This window comes from Choristoneura fumiferana, chromosome 6 (genome assembly GCF_025370935.1).
Source record: "Choristoneura fumiferana chromosome 6, NRCan_CFum_1, whole genome shotgun sequence".
Classification (NCBI taxonomy): domain Eukaryota; kingdom Metazoa; phylum Arthropoda; class Insecta; order Lepidoptera; family Tortricidae; genus Choristoneura; species Choristoneura fumiferana.
Window position 1 is genome coordinate 14,843,223 of NC_133477.1, and position 18,826 is coordinate 14,862,048.

Here is an 18,826-nt window from a genome sequence, read left to right on the forward strand (position 1 = left end):
GGTTGACTCAATAGGAGCATCCTTTGGCATGCTAAGAAAAATTGCTACTAAGGTATTTATATTTAGTACGAGTTGCACCAACTCCATATGAGTTCAATCCTCATGTTAGAAAAAGATTACATAAACAAACCAATGAAAACAATAAGTAATTACCGAAAAATATATAATTAATTACTTATGGCCTATAAATATACAATTATACAATCTTATGGACACAACAACACTTAGGCTTCAACAGCAATCTTCTTGGTACCTTGCTTAGCTTTTTGAGGCTTTTCGGGAGTTTCCTCTTGAATATCTGGTAATCTTTCTTTAGGCACATCAGGAAGTTTGTCACTGACATCCAAGATGGCATCCAGCTCAGCCTCCACAGCCTCATCATCTTCCTCTGTCAATTGACCAGAAATCATCTCATCAATCTCTCGCTGCTTCTCAATTCCTTCTTTGGTTTCATCCAAGATTTTCTCTATTTCATCAATGTTCAGGACTTCATGAATGTTTTTCAGGGCTACATTTCCAGTTTTGAGACCATCAAGGACCTGAAAGTAATGTTGATAAATTAAAGATACTGTGAAGGTCATAAATATACATGCTACAAAGGCATGAAAAATATCTATACACCGTTGTACCTCTAACAATAAGATTAAAGATAGAAGACATAATATATTTGACACAATGGCTGTATCAATATGATTTGTGACCTTGACTGTACTGAAATTGGGAAATTAGTTTGCCTGGCATTGATATCAGGTCTATATACCTTACACCGCACTAGACTGGCTGTTTAGGACAAATCAATCATCAATATTACTTTGACACAATCCCTGTCATGGACATCAACAAACTATAGTGAAACTGTCAGGTGAGAAGCAAAAGTTACCAATTACCACTTAAGGTCAAGAGGGATAATCAAACTTATGCATAGTAAACCATACCACAAATATTTTTTTGTGGTGACTCTTTCTTGTCACCCTATGACGTTCATAGAACCGTGCTGTAAGCCTAATTTTGTGTGCCGCTTTGATGTAAGAATCATGCAGTCTATACATAGATGTCAATGTTGCCTGGCCTATGCACAGACAATGCCTGTTAAGTATATTTTAATTGGTTTATCATGATCAAAGTAATCCATCATCATTCTCCACTTGTAATACATTTCATCGCAAGGCACACACAGACCTCTAACAATTAGAGGACTTGGGCAGTAATTCCCATGTGGACCCAATGCAAATTGGGAATTTCAAACACAACAATTTGTTCACAGATGTGTGCAATTCTTCAATTAAATCCATGACAAAATATTGCTTTTAAGTAAAAGTGAATCAATACAAGATAATAAGCCATAAAATGTATTGTAACTATGGTTCTTACCTGGATTTCAATTTGCGCAAATTCGAGATCATGCGTAAGCTGTTCTAATTTTTCCAACTGCGTATCAGTATTTTGTAGTAGTTGTTCTTGGTATCTTTTCTTTTTTAAAAGTGATTTCGCTTTATCACGCTTTCCCTCTCCTAGGAGTCGTTTAGCCAGTTGCCGGTCTCTTTCCAAATTGAGCTCTATTTTCTTTTGATACTGCTTCAATTTATCCCTCTGTTGTTTTAACTGCAAAACAGCTTTATCCTGCTCGGTAACTCTGCTCGCTGGCTTCTTGTGTTTACCAAATAAACCACCCATTGTTGTAGTACTTTCTTAATAACCTATGTACCAGATTTTTTCCGTACAGTGTCTTATGACTTTATATTATGGTAAGGAACGCGTTATCAGACTCATGACATTTTTAAATAACTAAATTTGTTATCAAAAGACGAAATTTCACCACCACAAGCAAAATATACAGATAAGACTGTGGTGCGGTGCAGTGACAAATTGACAAACAAAAGTGAGTGAACATACTGCAGGGCTACTACGAATCTCAAAGTTCGTGTCGTGCGGTCCCTCTTGCTCTCGTATTAAATAGTTCAAGTGTCAGAGGGACCGCACGACACGAACTTCGAGTTTCGTAGTAGCCCTACTGAACTGAACATAGGTATTACCTACCATACACCTACTACTCTTTGGATTGGAGTGAACTGACAGCATACATTTATTTGACATATGATTATCAATGTTGCCAAAATACCGTAAGAAAACGTAGTTAAATGACATTGATCTAACAAGCCAAAGACTACAGTATATATATACTCTCCTTCCTCTTAGAGTATATATAGGGAGCTTGACGCCACCTGACATTTTAATTATTCAAGGCACAGTAAATTACTTAAGTCATCGTCCGTCCACCATTTCCTCTCAAACTTCATTTTTGTAGAATATTTTTGACTTTGGAACTGTCTTTTGGTTCGCTGTGTAGGCTCCGATTGCACGGAAAAGTGCGATCCCTTTATATCTCGGAGAGTTGTGAAGATATGATATTCAAAAAAGGCTTAAAAGAAAGACGCGTATTTACGAGAGCGAGAGAGTGCAAAAATAATTAGTCAAAAACGAAATAAGTAATGGCCGAAATACTGAAAAAATAATGGTTTTTTTCCGATTTTTTTGATTTTGGTGCTCGATATTTTGGAAACGAAAGAAAGAAAGAAAGAAGACATTTATTCACTTACACAGAAGACACACATATACAGCAAAATTAACACAAACAAAATAAAAAAAAATAAAAATTACAGAAAAACATGAAAATATTAAATACACAATGTTGTGTGTCCCCGCGAAAGTGAAACGGTCGCTGACTCAGCATTATACTGAAGCGTTAAACGCCTGCAGCGCTGATTTTCGGCCAGAACGAAGTATAATATCAAAAATTTGAGAAATCGTTGGAGCCGTTTTCAAGATTCTAATTATATATATAATAAAACTAAAAAATAAAAGGAAGTGGAAAGAGAAAGGGGAGGCCTTTGCCCAGCAGTGGGACACTATATAGGCTATTTAAAAAAAAAGAATAAAAAAAAATGTTTTTTTTAAAGTTCGTGTTTAAGCTGGATCTATGCGACATAAAATGACTATTTATGCTCTAGTGCAAAATAAAATCTTTGTCTAAGACCAAGGCAATCAAGTATAAACAGCCTCAAACAAACAAGTTTTTATATATTTTTTTAATATTTTTTAATTTATATAAATTAAAAATAAAGGTAGAATCTAGAGAGATTCGAAGGTAGATACTTTTTATCAGAAACATAGCACAATTAAAATACCACTAACGGGACTTATTACGCTAAAACACACGAGTAATATTTACCTCAACGTTTCGACCACATTACAGTGGCCGTGGTCACGAGTAGATTGAAGTGTGGGGTGTCAAGTCTGCCTAGCAGCGCGAGTTCTTTGAACTACCTGCACTTGATCACAAACAGTACCGGCACTCGTATCTCGAACTACCCGCACTTGATCATTTTTATTTGTCGCTCCGTCACACCGATACACACTACGCAACAACACACTATCTAACAATGTCCAAGCGTCCCTCCGAACATTCATCCCGACGCCGACACTTATTTATAATAGGACTAGCTTTTGCCAGCGGCGTCGTCCGCGTGGAATTCGGTTGTCGCGCGCTGTTTCCTCGGGAACTGTGCATTATTCTGGGATAGAATGTATCATATCTCTGGCCCATAAACAATTCTTAATACCAAAAATCACGGCGATCCGTCGCTCCGTTTTCGTCGGTCCGTGAAAGATGGACAACAATACAAACACACTTTTGCATTTATAATAATATTAATATGGATTCCACGAAGATGACGATAACTATCGTCCCGATTGAAATTTTTCTGCTTTATTTCAACCGCTTCACGCGAGGTAAATATTACTCGTATGATTTAGCGTGAAAAGTCCCGTTAGTGGTATTTTAATAATGAGTGAAAATCACGAAAGTTTTAAACAGAAACTTATCAGCAGACAACTCCCCAGAGCATGTCCCCCTACCTATGGTAAATAAGGTATAAGACACATAGGATGCAACAATCCCTTCTCAGGAATACCGGTCGTTGACAAATTTGACAATTCGTTCGAGTGACTCTTCGTTGAATCGTTGAATGCGGTTTTATTGGAACGGTCTTCCATATGAGGTCTAACTTGAACTTAAAGTTCAACAGACAGGATCCAATTAAAACAGTGACCAGGTCAAATTAAGTGGTAGGTCCCTAACCGACTATTGAAGTATAGTATAATATTCTGTAATTTTTGGATAATAACGTTGATTATGCATACAACAAAAAACTATTTATGCTGTTTAATAAAAACACTTATCTAAGGCCAAAGTAATCTCATCCCCATTGATGTAAATAGAAAAACATAGGTCAGAGAGATTCGAAATGAACCGCGAGTGTCATTTAGATACCTACTATTTACTACTTCGTATCGTAACGTCGTATCAATGAATACTTATCACGGCATAAAACATTTACGTTGTACATATTTTCATTGTTCTTGTATAGAAATTTTTACAATGGACATGTCGTCACAGGATCAAATTCTTCGAACTACCTGCACTTGATCACAAACAGTACCGGCACTCGTATCTCGAACTACCCCACTCATTTTTATTTGTCGTTCCGTCACACCGATACACACTACGCAACAACACTATCTAACAATGTCCAAGCGTCCCTCCGAACATTCATCCCGACGCCGACACTTATTTATAATAGGACTAGCTTTTGCCAGCGGCGTTATCCGGTGAATTCGTTGTCGGCACTGGCCTGGATGTGCATTATTCTGTGATAGAATGTATCATATCTCTGGCAAGCATAAACAATTCTTAATACCAAAAATCACGGCGATCCGTCGCTCCGTTTCCGTCGGTCCGTGAAAGATGGACAAACGTAACAGACACACTTTTTCATTTATAATAATATTAGTATGGATTCCACGAAGATGACGATAACTATCGTCCCGATTGAAATTTTTCTGCTTTATTTCAACCGCTTCACGCGAGGTAAATATTACTCGTATGATTTAGCGTGAAAAGTCCCGTTAGTGGTATTTTAATAATGAGTGAAAATCACGAAAGTTTTAAACAGAAACTTATCAGCAGGCAATAGATCGAACAACTCCCCAGAGCATGTCCCCCTACCTATGGTAAATAAGGTATAAGACACATAGGGATGCAACAATCCCTTCTCAGGAATACCGGTCGTTGACAATTCGAGTGACTCTTCGTTGAATCGTTGAATGCGGTTTTATTGGAACGGTCTTCCATATGAGGTCTAACTTGAACTTGAAGTTCAACAGACAGGATCCAATCAAAACAGTGACCAGGTCAAATTACCAGTGGTAGGTCCCGCAACCGACTATTGAAGTATAATATAATATAACTGCAATTTTTGGGGTTAAAGAAAACTAACAACCTTCTCGGGTTTCAAAGTATCTCCATACCAAATAGATTTTAAATCAGTTCAGCATTTTTTATGCGTGAAGAACTAACAGACAGACGGTTATTGTATGCATTAAAATTTGTTTATTTTTTTGTGATGATCCCACCCAAAAAAAGTTGAATTCAACTGTATCTTATTTGGGCAACACTTTATGCTAGGGCGTTACTTGGCGTTAACACGGTGACACGTTTTTGTGTGACACTAGGGCCTAGGCACAGAATATATAATAGTACTGACCTAGGTGTGACATTATCGATGGATAGAACGCAAAGAGATAGAACGATAGAACGTGATTGAAATTTTTTCGTCGTTGAGTTGAGCACATGGTTAAAACGGTGCAACCACGCTCGATATAACAAAAAAATGTGTAATACTGCAAAGCTACACACAATAAATATACTATTTTATTGTTATTATCATAATTTAAAAAACTGCCTCCTCTGTATAATTCACTTCAAATAAGTAAAAGGTATTCATTGAAATTTCAACGGTTTTACTAAGAAAAATACTGTTTTATGAAAATACCAACATTCAGGTATCAATGGGCCGAATGACAAGCTTTCTGACAACTTGAATAAAAAGAAACTTGATCGCGTTGAACTTTGGTGCAGTGAAATAAATTAAAATGACAGTACAACAACTGAGTTCTAATATTTCTGACGACTCTGATGACATGGTTAGTTTACCATCGGAGGAAGAGATTTATAGGCGTAAATACCAATTGTTGTTGGAACGATGTGAGGTGTTGCAGCAGGATAACGAAAGAATAGTGAATAGGTTTGTGTTTTTGTTTTCCTAAATTGTGTGTATGATTTCCTAAATTAATGTGTGAGCTAACTTAATAATATTGCAGGATACATGAAGCAAAGAAAATAACAAAGCGCTATCGCAAAGATATTAAGCTCCTGGTGGAGCAGTTGGATAAACATGGTGATAGCTTTAGAACTGCCTCTGTTGAGATCGAGGTTAAACCGGAAATTGTGGCAAAGACTTCTCGGGTTACGTCTAAGACACAGCCAGCTTCCAAACAGACAGATAAGCAGAATACTGGAGGGGGCAAAAAGCCAGGTCCAAAGAGAAAAAGCAAAGCAGATAAGGTAACTTATGAAAATAATGATTTAATGACCACTTACAATATATATTTTGTAAGGCAATTCTAGTTACTATTTATGATTTTAAGATATAAATTAAACTTACAAAAATCTACAACTGTTACAGCCAGAAAGAGACCCTAATGCACCCAAGAAACCTTGTAATGCTTTCTTTCAATTTTGCCAAGAACAACGGCCAGTGGTTGTGGCTGAGACCAGTTCTGAAATGGGAAGTGAGCCGACTAAACAAGAGGTTACCAGGCAACTAGCTTCAAGATGGAGAGCCTTAACAACAGAAGACAAAAGGGTACATATTTTTGCAGGGATCCCCTTCAATCGCATAATTTTTTTTTGACTTATTGTTTTGCATAATTGATTTGGCATAATTTGTATTGGCATAATAGTACTGTTGCATAGTAATACTTTGGCCTACTATGTTTTTGGCATATTAAGCTATTAGAATAATTTCAGTGGAACTAATTTGTATTAGACTAATACACATTATGCATAGTATTGTTTGGGCTATTGATTATTTGTTATAAATGAACAAAAAAAAATTTAGGTTAGGTTAGCATGATATCCAGGTGCGAAGTGCCCAAGCAATGCAGAAATAGGAGGTCTGCTCGCGGACCTCTGTCGACCTCGCCTTAGTTCCTAAATATATATTAACACGAAACTAACCTTTCCTCGTAGTGCATCACTTTCCGAAAGCGCTGGTAGTTTAAAAACCGGCCAAGAGCGTGTCGGACACGCCCAAAATAGGGTTCCATAGCCATTACGAAAAAATTAAGTAATATTTTTCTAAGGATTTCCTATTTTATATGAAATCTTCCAAGTTTAGGTATATTTTATACCTTAGGCTACTAATAATTCTCAAGCAAACTTAGCCGTTATAGTTATCTTTTTTATCTTGATTTTTTTAAAACTTTTATGATGCTCGATTTTAATGAAAATTTGCAATTTCAAGTTGAATATTTTGCAAAAAAATCACTGAATTGAAAAATCGTTTCACCAAACCCCAATGGTTTTAAAAGACCTATCCAACGATACCCCACACTATAGGGTTGGATGAGAAAAAAAAATCGCCCCCACTGTCTATGGAGGTACCCTAAAAAAAATTTTTTTTAATTTTTATATTGTACCATTTTCTCGGCATAGTTTACATATATATCCGTGCAAAACTACAGATTTCTAGCATTGATAGTCCCTGAGCAAAGCCGCGGACGGACAGACAGACATGGCGAAACTATAAGGGTTCCGTTTTTGCCATTTTGGCTCCGGAACCCTAAAAATGACGTGTAATTGCCCATTGCGGCCTATTTACTGAATAAATGATTTGAATTTGAATCTTACCATCAGGTGAGATTGAGATTAATCACTGGTCTGTGTTAATTTTTTAAATAAGTAACACTTTAAGCATTTGATAGTTGAGTGTTAAAAAAAATGTCTTCAAAATAATGCAATTTTATTTTATTACAGGTATATGTTGCTATGTTCGAGAGATCAAAAGAAAAATATGCAGAAGAGATGTCAGCGTACATAAAGAAAGAACAGTGACAACAGCATCCCCTTAGCTTTTAGTTTTCTCGTGATTGTCAGCTTTAAGTTTAGGCTAATCTTAATTATAAAGTATTTATAATATTGCTTCGTTTTATTATCTAACACAAGTTCAATAAGAATGAACTCAACCCAACAATTTTCTAATGGTGTAATTCCACATATTTGTATCATTTAGTGTCATGATCGTTAGCTTGCAGATGGTGATTCATGTTGCATATAATAATATCTTAAATAGCACAGCAGTTACGTTGAATATTAAAAAAACGTCCATGCTTACGTTACGACACGAGTGCTCAAAACTATATACAGTATGTAACATTCATATCGGTCAGTATGGGAAAGTCTGAAACTGTAAGACATACGAAGATCTGTTCTTAGGAACCATGTCATTGATTTTAGTAAAAAGCAAAACTGCAGTCTGCATTCATACATTTGAAAAATAAAACATACATTATTTCAATATCGGTAGTGAAGGTTATAAGCAATAATGTTACTATGAAACATGATATCTAGAATGAATAAAATGCATTGTATTTCATATTCTTTAATACTGTAAGTTTTATTTTCAAAACACCCGGGTTCGATTCCTGAGCTGAGTACAAGTTTTTGAAAATGTATGGTTGCAACCATTTTCTTTCCGTTTTTCTTGTTATTAAAATCAATGACTGGTTCCTAAAAACGGATCTTCGTATGTATTATAGTTTCAGACTTTCCCATATTGCTGATATGAATGTTACACCCTGTATATGCATGAATTCAACACACACACACACACACACACACACACACACACACACACACTACAATATGATACAATTATGGAGACACCCTTTTTGACCCACATTTGCAAGTTCATACTCCAACTGACAAAGGTGCGAAGAATTATGCACCCTTGCAAACCATGGAAAATAAAAACAAATAAAAGGAAAACAACTTTATAAAGAGAATATAAAAATATATACTATACCATAAAATATTGCAACTGGATTAAACAATATTCAAACTAAAGAAATGCAACAGAAGTTCACATTAGAGGCAAGACAAAGTAGGTACATCGTTAAATTCGTCATAGTTTTCCTTTGAAGTTATCCTTCTCAAGCCTGATGGTTTTCATGGTTTCTATGGCATCATTCTTTTTGGCGTGTTTCATGACTACTGGGTCTGTTACTCTCATGAATGGGTTGTACAGTTTTTCCTCGGCAATAGTTGATGGGACCTATAATACATATATAATAAGATTAACAACATTATTTTAGATATCACACATAATTTCTGTGCCAAGACTACCAAGCCAAAATAAGTGGCGATAGTTATCAAAACAATTCACATACCTATACTGTCACACCGATTTTAATGATTTTTAGCCAGTGACAATTACAGTATGAATTTTGCAATTTATTTTCTTTGAATGACACAAATCACCAGCCCCTCCAGAAACGTGTGAGGTTTATGAATGGCCCCACTTCTGTGGAGATAGTACACTATCTACACAGTCTTATAACTACAAAGGTTTCGGAACTCACAGTTGGCTTTCCCTCCAGCCGTCTTGCTTCAGACCACTGATACTTTTCTTTTGCTGCATTGTTTTCAGGTTCCACATGTAGAGCAAATGTCAGGTTTTGAAGTGTATACTCATGGCCACAGAACACTTTAGTGTGGTCAGGGAGAGCACTTAAAATGCCTATAAGTGCTTGATACATCTGATCAGCGGTGCCTTCGAAGAATCTGCCACAACCTCCAAGAAACAATGTGTCACCTGTGTAACAGATTGATCAGACATTAAATTGTTAAGAGAAGTCTCTTCCATTCTCCATACAAACATAGTCCCGGTCTCATTTGAAAACTAGGCAACAGAAATAGATGAAGTTTTGTAAGTATGGACTAGACGTAATTATATATGCCTGTGGTTTTTCAGATTTTCATATAAATGTGTAATATCAGAACGTTGCACGTTGGTCACGAGTAGACCACGTGACCACGGCAACTGTAACGTTGCCGAAACGTCGAGGTAAATATTACTTGTGTAAAAATAGCGTGATAAGTCCCGTATATGGTATTTTGACTATGAGTGAGGATCACGAAAGTTTAAAACGTTATAATAAAGCATTTTTAATAAAATCGAAAAAACCACAGGCATAGAAAATATAATGAATATCTTGATTGTAAAATATCATTGATTTCTGTGCTATACTTTTCGTATAATATGAGGACAACGAAACACAAAATTCAACTGCCCAAATCTTGAAAAAGCCTACAGCTATCACGATATAAATTACGGACGTCGTTGCGGAAGGCAGGGGGAACGGCTGCGAGCGCTTATGTCACGAGCGATAAAGACAGCAATATCCCAAACGAATACCTAACGCGGCCGCGCGGCCGGCAGGGAAACTTCTCTTAAAATAAATAATTATCAGACAAACAATCAGAGAACATAAGTTTGGCAATTTAGGGTAATCCCTTAGTGCAGCTCCATAACCCACAAGGAATATGTCTGTCAAATTTCAGGTTTCTAAGTTCTGTTTTAAGCTGTGTATATTGTATGTCAGTAACATTACTCATGTAGGTATAGATAAACTACTAGCACATCAAATTTATGGTAAATTTTATGGGAAGCGTCTGCTACAAATAAAACTTTAGTTATAATAAAATTACATCATTACAAGATAAGGTTCCCTGTGCAATAATAATTTTATCTATAACTTAATATGTGGCCACTCCACTCACACATGGTGTACCTAAAATATATTATTTTTATATTGGATTATTTTGCTATTATTATTACCTTGAGACTTCTATCTGAAATTAGATCTGTGGTTATTGTTTAAAAGTAGTCCTGGCTTTTTGCCTGCTGCAGAGCAGGTTAGGTGCCACCCGTAAATTATCATCACAGCAAAAAATTTGCTCATTCTAGATTAGACCCACTTCCCCCCCTCTCTTGTCACACTTAATGCTTGACCTCTAGGAAATTTATTTCCTCCTAGCCAAATCATTTGGCCCTATGGAAAAAAGTGGCTATGAAAATCACAATTGTTTTGTTGTGCCACAAACTGTCTGACCCCCCCCCTAAATGTGTGACGCAATTTACGGATGGCCCATCATTGGATGTGATGTGATGTATGGTTATCATTTACCAATATCAAATTATTAAGAAATAGCATTCCATACAACATTTAAAAACAAAGTGGACTATACTTGGTTTGGATAGGTATTTAACTAAATGAAAACAAACTTCAGCTTCCAGATTTGGTCCATTCAAGGATTTTAAACATTTTACTTATCTATACAGAAATGGGTGAAGACCAAAAAGTTGCACACCGTTAAAGCTATGTTAGCAGGTAGTTATAATTTCTATTAACTTTTTCCATTGTGACACGAAAATTAATCATACATTTGTATGGATAATTTTCGTGTCACAATGGAAAAATTTAATGGAAATTACTACTTGCTAACGCAGCTTCAACGGTGTGCAGCTTTTTGGTCTTCACCCAAATGTAAATGTTTAGATAGTTTAATTGAGGAATTTGAATATTTAAGACAACATTTGATGTTGTTTTGTTAGTTATTAGTTAAATACCTATCCAAACCAAGTATAAGTAAATTATCAATAGCTATAAGTATATATAGTGTAGTATATTTTATTTACCTGTAAACACAGCTGGGTCGTTTCCCTCCTCAGGTGCGGTGACAAAGTAGCAGATGTGACCAGCAGTATGGCAAGGGGTGAACAGGCACTGCACATTCAGATTGCCGATGTTGAACTTGCTGTTATGTGCTACCTTGTTTGTCAGGGCTCCAATGCGGTCATCCCCTCCATACACAACTAGGTTTGGATGCAATTTCACCAAGTCATCATTGCCTCCAGCATGATCCCTGTAATGTGATATCAACTTATATTGTAATTTTTTTCTCAATGACAAAAACATAGTTAGAACTTAGAACCATGTGAGGTCATTCAGGACCTCTGCAGCAGGGGTCATTGAAAAGATCTGTTATGCTGAAATGTAAAAAAAAGCATTGATAGGACCCATACCTCCTTCTGGGGCAGATGGCATTTCACTTTAAGCTATTCTTCCAGAACAGGTGTAGCATAATTTTAATACATTTTCTATGTTTAGTCCATGTTCAGTATTAATTTATTGACAAAGTACTACTTTAAACACATCCTACTCAAGGCCCAAAGGGGGGTTCTGGACACATTAGGGTAATGGGACCAAGATTTACACCACAAAGCAAAGTATAGCCCAGTTTAGACTTGCAAGAAAAATCATGTGTTGCATTACATTGTGGCGCTCGATTGAAAGAAAGAAAAGGAAGAAAATACATTTACCACTGACTGACCACCACTGACTGACTGATTTACCATTTACCGATTGACCACTTTAAAGTTATTTGCTCTATGGAATCTCAATGTAATCCAACTTGCATGATTTTTCTTGCTAGTCTAAACTTACTTGGACTTGGACTTAACTATTATGGCCTATATTCCAAAAGAATTATTTTCAGTCACGAAGGGGCCTGATCAATGGATAGCTCCTTCACACTTTCACAAAATTAAATAATTTTGCCGAAATTTTAATGTTATAGCCAATATTCCACTCATTATATTCCAAAGTAGAATTTACCAATGGTGATGCGTGGTCATCACAGTGGTTAGCTTGACGCCATGATCCTTCACAGCCTGAAGTACTGATTGGGGGTCAACAGGATCCACAATGGCCGCCTCCTTTGTAGCCTTGTCTACAATCAAGTACATGTAGTTGTCTTGCAGCGCGGGTAGTATTTTCACGTCCATGGCTTTGTACTGGTGGTGTTCTACCAAACTGTGTGCACCTTTTTGATTTCGGACAAGAGCTAAAAATATTTTACAATTTGAATATTGCCTTCAAAGCAATTTACTTCGGAAAATATGAAACTCACCCTGAAAGTAAAGTTTTGTTATTTGCTGAGATAAGCCGAGCGGCAGAGAGTTTACAAGCCGAGCGAGCATTGAATAAACGATGATATAAAAAATAAAAAAAATGCGAATATTCGTTCGCAAGCTACTTTTAAATTATCATGAGATCCCACTGAACTGATACTGATAATACAAAAGTCATATAGAGACTATAGAGTAGTTACTTCTTACTACCCGTACCCGTAAAAAAGTAACGCAATTAACTATTATTATTTTCCAGTATCACTCAATCAAATAGAAATAATATAATCTTTGTTTTTTTTTTTTTTTTTTTTTTTTTTTTTTGTTACTGGACTTGGGCTTTAGTGTTGCCCTTAGCCATTTTCAAGTTAGGGAAATTGGACGCGGGAAAGGGTAGTTTGGTAGACGGAATTTGGAATATAGAAGGTCAGGGTAGGTAGAACACAAAGGCAAAATAAATTACATAAATTTGTAAATACTATACTTTAATATCATTTTTAGAAATAAAGGATGCAATTATATTATATATATTGGGAAAGGTGAGCAAGGAAAATATGCTTGTAGGTAGAGGTATATTGTGGGATACTAATGATTCCAAAAACGAAGTTCTGTCATATAATGGACAGGATAGAAAGATGTGATTTAGGTCAGCCACCGCGGCTCCACATTCACATGCTTCACTATTGATTATGTTGAATCTAAACAGATGAGAAGGGGCGCACGTATGGCCCAGTCTCATCCGAGTCAATATGGATGTTTCTCTTCTGCCTAATTTTGAATTATAAAACCATGGTCTCAGTGGAATTTTTTGTTGTAAATTATAATAATAATTTCCGGTCTCTAGAGAACTCCAAAACCAAAAGAACTCCCAGGAGTTCCGTAAATACCTTTTAGGAAGGGCTAGGAGATCATGGGTGTAATTTTTATAGGGGAAAAGATCCCCGGAATGAACGGCCTCGAGAGCCAGATTGTCAGCTTTCTCATTTCCATAAATCCCAGAATGACTTGGCACCCAGACAAACTGAATCTCGAGACCTTTGATACTGCACTCGTGTAACAGAGCTCTAATATCAAAAAATATGGGATATATATTTTTTAGTTTAAATGGAGGATGTAGTAATGCTTGTAAGCTACTTTTTGAGTCTGAAAAAATTACGGATTTTCCTAATTTCATCAAATGAATATATTCAATAGCTTTGAAAAGCCCATAAGCTTCACCAGTAAAAACTGAGGATTCTGGGGGAAGTTTAATTTTTTGCACAATATTGAACTGGTGGTGATACACTCCAACTCCCACACAGCTAGATAATGTAGGTTTGGATGCATCTGTGTATATATAATGCCATCCAGACCAACGGACATCAAGGAAATGGTTGAATAATGACTTTGCACTTGAAGTATTCTTTATAAGACCCAAATCAAGAAATACCGCTGGCTTAAGTAATAAAACTTCAAATTTAACACTATATAAAGGAAGAGTTGTGTATCGATGGGTAGAACTTGACAGAGGTAGAAATTTTAAGTAACTGTTGATGATAAAAGGAGGACTCTTATTGCGCCAGTGTGAAGATGTTTCTATTTCTTTTTGAAGAGAAGATAATTTAGGTATAATGGGATGATTTGAGAATTGCATGGAACGGAAAATAAACCTATCTGCTAGGAATTGCTGTCGTAAATGTAACGGTGGATCGACACATTCCACCTGCATCGCATTAACAGGGCTAGTTTTCATGGCTCCCAGTATTATTCTTAATGCCTTGTTTTGGATTTTATTAAGAATTTCAAATGCGGTATCTGTACCTGGACGAAGCAAAAAAGACCCGTAATCCAATACACTTCTAATGACAGCATTGTACACTAGTTTTAGGTAAAATGGATGACTACCCCACCAAACTCCAGCCAGACATCTTAAAATATTTAGAGACCGTTCACATCTAATCTTTACATATGTGCAATGAGCTTTGGCCGAGAGTCTACTGTCAAAAACTACACCTAAATATTTAGCTTCGTTGTTAAGTGGAATAAATGCACCATCATAAACTAGATTCAAATCACACTTCCTTGTTCTGGTTGAGAATAAGACCGCTGTTGTTTTAGTGATTGATAGCTCCAGACCATTTGTATCTAAGTAGCACTTCAGTTGCTTAAGATTGGTATTTAATACTGCGCAAGCGTCACTGACACTGCTATCTGCACAGTACAGTACCAAATCATCAGCGTATTGTATGGATAATACAGGGTTTACTAGAATAGACGGAAAATCATGAGTATATACATTAAAGAGTAATGGGCTTAAAACGGAACCTTGTGGTAAACCTTTCCAAACAGTTCTGTATAAAGTATCAGAATCTAAGACTAATTTTATAATCCTTTCGTGAAACATTGCTGAAATTATATTAATGAGGCGTGTCGGAACACCCAATTTTACCAATTTATTTATAAGTATCTCTATATTTACATTGTCATATGCCGAATTTATGTCCAGAAAACATGCTACTACCGATTTATTCTGAGAAAAAGCTAATAATATATCCGAAACCAGTAAACCAACGCAATCTGATGTGCTTTTATTTTTGCGGAAACCGAATTGGTTGTCCGGTAGAGTTTTTTTTGTTTCAAATAACCACTCTAGGCGGTTTTTAACCATATGTTCCAATATTTTAAGTAAAACGGTCGATAAAGCTATTGGCCGGAGTGAATTATGATCATTCCGGGGTTTATTTGGTTTAGGTAATGGCAACACCAGCTGTGTTTTCCATTCTGGAGGAATATTGCCTGAAATGAAAATGAAGTTAAGAAGGCTTAAGTAATAGGTTAGGATTTGGTCGCTGGAATTTGCTAAAAATGAATACGGAATGCCATCGCATCCCGGTGCAGAGTCAATTACATACGATAGTACACTTTTCAGCTCAGATAGTGAAAATAGACTGTTTAAATGTTGGCTATCGCTGTCGCAAGAAACTGACTCTATTTTCAATGGGATTGTTGTGACAAATGGAGGAGCGAGTTTATCTAAGAATTTTTCAACTACTGAAGGCTCTATTTTAGTTGCAGTGTTATCAACAAAAGCCCCTCTAAACATCCTTATTTTCCTCCAGATTTCAGAGGTGTGTGTATTAGGAGATAGGGAAGCGCAAAAATTTCTCCAGCTATCTACTTTCTTTTTCTTCAAAAGCTTTTTAGTTTCTTTTATTATGGTCACTAAATCGTTGTAGTTTTCCTCGTTCATGTTAGCCCTATATCTTAACTCCATTTCTTTTCGCCTTTTTACAGCTGTACTGCATTCAGAATCCCACCATGGTGGACAGGGAATCCTAGCACCAGAAGATTTTTTAACTGGGAAAACTTCAGTTGCTGCTTCAGTCAGTAATTTGGCAAATGCATTGGAGGATTCTATAATTTGGCTAGGATGTCTTAAATCTGGCAAGATACTGAATTTATCGTCCAATTGTTTTTTAAAATCATCCCATTTATTTTTAATTATTACATGCTTTAACATAGAAGTCCTTTTTAAGAACGGTTTATTTTTGAAAGGGAATGAAACTATCACTGGAAAATGGTCACTGCCATAGGTACATGGAAGTACATCCCAAGACAATGTACTGGCGATTGAGGAACTACTTATTGATAAATCAATAGCACTTGTATTTTCATGTGGAGCTGTTTGGCGTGTGGGTGCACCAGTGTTCAGTATGCAGAGATTAAGAGAATCAACAATGTCTAAAATTTCATCACCAAAGTCACTTGAATCGCTACATCCCCATGCTTGATGATGACAATTAAAATCTCCTAGGATGACAAGAGGAGAAGGAAGTGAAACTAAGATGGATTTTATTTCCCTAAGTATAACTAATGATGGATGAGGAATATACAACGAAACTATACAGATATTATTTACAATTGCAGCAATTATAGAGAAATTGCTGCTATGGGATGGTATTGGATGATATGTAAAATGAAATGAATTTTTTACAAGAATAGCTACACCGCCATGTCCGTCTGACCTATCTTCACGGAGGCATGCATAGCCAGGAATTTTGAAACATGAGTCTGCTCTGAGCCATGTTTCACTTAATGCTATAAGAAAAGGATTTAGTTTATTTATTAAATATAGTAAATCTGATTTTTTATTCTTTATGCTGCGACAGTTCCACTGCAGAATGTGGCTGCTGTTGGCCATTATTGACATTTATAATATTTGAAATAAAACGAATTATATCTGCAACGTTGTTCGGTATTATGTTTGAAGAAGATAGTAATTTGATAAGCTCAAGGATGAGCTCACTAATGGAGGGTTGGTTGTTGTTGGGTTTTTCTTTCTGAATGGCAGTACCATTGCCAGATGTAGAAGGCATATCATATTCTTTAATGAGATCATTATGAGCACTTTTATCATAACCTTTTTGATATTGAGGTTTATCTCGAGGCTTGAGAAAAACTGTTTTTTTGTATGAATATGATGATGTTGGTGTGTTAGTCTGATGATTGGGCTGTTTAATTTGAGACTGATTAATTTGATGTGGTGGAGGAGATAATAGAACATCTGCATAAGGTTTGCTGACTGGATGATGCAGCTTTGATGCCTCAGCGTAAGACAAACAACTTTGTGCCATAGATAATTTAATATTTTTTTGTCTTTCAAATTCTGGACACTGTTTACTTATTGCAAAATGGTGTCCAGTACATAAAAAGCAAGAAACACAGTCCTCCTCAACATCACATGTAGACCCAGAGTGACCCTGGCCACACTTGTAGCAGCATGGTTTGGATCGGCATTGTGTTTTTGTGTGACCATATCGGCAACAATTGTAACATTGGATTGTTGGAAATATGTACAGATCTACGGGTAGAGCATTATAACAGATGAATATTCTTTTAGGCAAAACTTGACCATCAAATGTTAACACCACTGTTTGGGATGGTTTCCAAACTGCTGAACCATCTACTATTGTTTTGTAATTCAGTCTTCTTGCTTTAATTACTTTTCCTGTACCTAAAGGTACAGAAACGTTCAACAGGATCTCCTCTAGGGACCACTCAGCCGGAACACCCTTAACTATTCCCATTCTCATTACACTGAAGGATGGGATAAAAGCTTTATATTTATTATCAGTGAGGGTTTTATCATTCAAAAATTTGTTAGCATCGTCAAGATGAGAAAATGACAATGTGACTCTATTCCTCCCAATTCTTTTCACACTACCATTAATGACGTTCTTAAATGACTTTTTCTTTAAGAAATTTCCAAAGGAAATGGGATGAATAGAGGTACCGTCATTCGGTGCATCTTGCATTCTCTGTACATGCACTACAAATGGTGAGCAATCAGTATTTACATAAACTTTTCTGAATGTGTCTGTGGGCTGAGGTGGAGATGGAGAGTTCATATTTGTGGCAGAGTTGTTAATAGTTGTTGTAGGTATTGGTTGAATATCAACTTTGTTTACAGAATCATTAGTGCAATTACAATCATTTTCAGTCAAAATATAGTCCGGATTTTTATTTTTATTTCTGCGCCTTTTTTTATTGCAATGGCGGCATATTTTCCTTGACGGGCAAACTCGTTTTCTATTTTTATCCGATGTTACGGAACTATCGGTATGGTCAGTATCCATACCGTTATCTGGTTCTGGTTTATTAATTGAACTAATAGTTACGGTGTGATGAACCTGGGGGACACCGCCCCCAGGGTCATCGGGCTCCTCCATCGAAATATATTAAAAAACTTACCAAAAAAGAAGAAATGTACACAAATAAAGGTATTTACAATAAATAATTAAAAATATACACCGTATTTACACTACGCTGACCACTAATTAATATAAAAAATGAAGAGCTAGAAAAAACACGCGCGCTCAGTTCGAGATTTCCCGCCCTTTCGTTTTTTTATTTAT

At 36.2% G+C, this 18,826-nt stretch overlaps 4 protein-coding genes and 1 long non-coding RNA gene across 5 annotated transcripts; 2 read left to right on the top strand and 3 right to left on the bottom strand.

Moving 5' to 3' along the window:
• Nucleotides 1-146: 146 nt before the first annotated feature.
• Vps20 (vacuolar protein sorting 20) lies at nucleotides 147-1,767 on the bottom strand. Its single transcript, XM_074088687.1, has 2 exons — nucleotides 1,372-1,767; nucleotides 147-539 (listed from the first exon to the last, which is right to left on the bottom strand). Exons 1-2 carry the CDS (start codon nucleotides 1,672-1,674, stop codon nucleotides 225-227), a joined length of 618 nt encoding a protein of 205 aa, XP_073944788.1. The 5' UTR covers nucleotides 1,675-1,767; the 3' UTR covers nucleotides 147-224.
• Nucleotides 1,768-5,861: 4,094 nt separating this feature from the next.
• Nucleotides 5,862-8,098, top strand: LOC141429166 (uncharacterized). Its single transcript, XM_074089414.1, has 4 exons — nucleotides 5,862-6,143; nucleotides 6,220-6,463; nucleotides 6,585-6,764; nucleotides 7,937-8,098. The coding sequence occupies exons 1-4, from the start codon at nucleotides 5,992-5,994 to the stop codon at nucleotides 8,012-8,014; spliced, it is 654 nt and encodes a 217-aa protein (XP_073945515.1). The 5' UTR covers nucleotides 5,862-5,991; the 3' UTR covers nucleotides 8,015-8,098.
• An 838-nt stretch (nucleotides 8,099-8,936) lies between these two features.
• Nucleotides 8,937-13,219, bottom strand: tzn (hydroxyacylglutathione hydrolase tenzing norgay). The gene is made up of 5 exons (XM_074089411.1): nucleotides 12,935-13,219; nucleotides 12,640-12,868; nucleotides 11,661-11,887; nucleotides 9,541-9,773; nucleotides 8,937-9,233 (listed from the first exon to the last, which is right to left on the bottom strand). Exons 1-5 carry the CDS (start codon nucleotides 13,002-13,004, stop codon nucleotides 9,084-9,086), a joined length of 909 nt encoding a protein of 302 aa, XP_073945512.1. The 5' UTR covers nucleotides 13,005-13,219; the 3' UTR covers nucleotides 8,937-9,083.
• A 5-nt stretch (nucleotides 13,220-13,224) lies between these two features.
• On the top strand, nucleotides 13,225-16,412 carry LOC141429167 (uncharacterized). Its single transcript, XR_012451501.1, has 2 exons — nucleotides 13,225-16,039; nucleotides 16,206-16,412. It is a non-coding gene; the product is annotated as an uncharacterized lncRNA (long non-coding RNA).
• A 548-nt stretch (nucleotides 16,413-16,960) lies between these two features.
• Nucleotides 16,961-18,812, bottom strand: LOC141429163 (uncharacterized). The gene has a single exon (XM_074089410.1). The coding sequence runs from the start codon at nucleotides 18,638-18,640 to the stop codon at nucleotides 17,060-17,062; it is 1,581 nt and encodes a 526-aa protein (XP_073945511.1). The 5' UTR covers nucleotides 18,641-18,812; the 3' UTR covers nucleotides 16,961-17,059.
• Between the last annotated feature and the right edge of the window lie 14 nt (nucleotides 18,813-18,826).

Coding starts and splice junctions, on each gene's coding strand:
- Vps20 (XM_074088687.1), bottom strand. CDS start 1,674: ATGGGTGGTTTATTTGGTAAACACAAGAAGCCAGCGAGCAGAGTTACC. Junction 540..1,371: donor TTGCGCAAATTGAAATCCAG/GTAAGAACCATA, acceptor CATTACTTTCAG/GTCCTTGATGGTCTCAAAAC.
- LOC141429166 (XM_074089414.1), top strand. CDS start 5,992: ATGACAGTACAACAACTGAGTTCTAATATTTCTGACGACTCTGATGAC. Junction 6,144..6,219: donor AACGAAAGAATAGTGAATAG/GTTTGTGTTTTT, acceptor ATAATATTGCAG/GATACATGAAGCAAAGAAAA. Junction 6,765..7,936: donor TAACAACAGAAGACAAAAGG/GTACATATTTTT, acceptor ATTTTATTACAG/GTATATGTTGCTATGTTCGA.
- tzn (XM_074089411.1), bottom strand. CDS start 13,004: ATGCTCGCTCGGCTTGTAAACTCTCTGCCGCTCGGCTTATCTCAGCAA. Junction 12,869..12,934: donor AACAAAACTTTACTTTCAGG/GTGAGTTTCATA, acceptor AAATATTTTTAG/CTCTTGTCCGAAATCAAAAA. Junction 9,774..11,660: donor CGACCCAGCTGTGTTTACAG/GTAAATAAAATA, acceptor TCTGTTACACAG/GTGACACATTGTTTCTTGGA.
- LOC141429163 (XM_074089410.1), bottom strand. CDS start 18,640: ATGGAGGAGCCCGATGACCCTGGGGGCGGTGTCCCCCAGGTTCATCAC.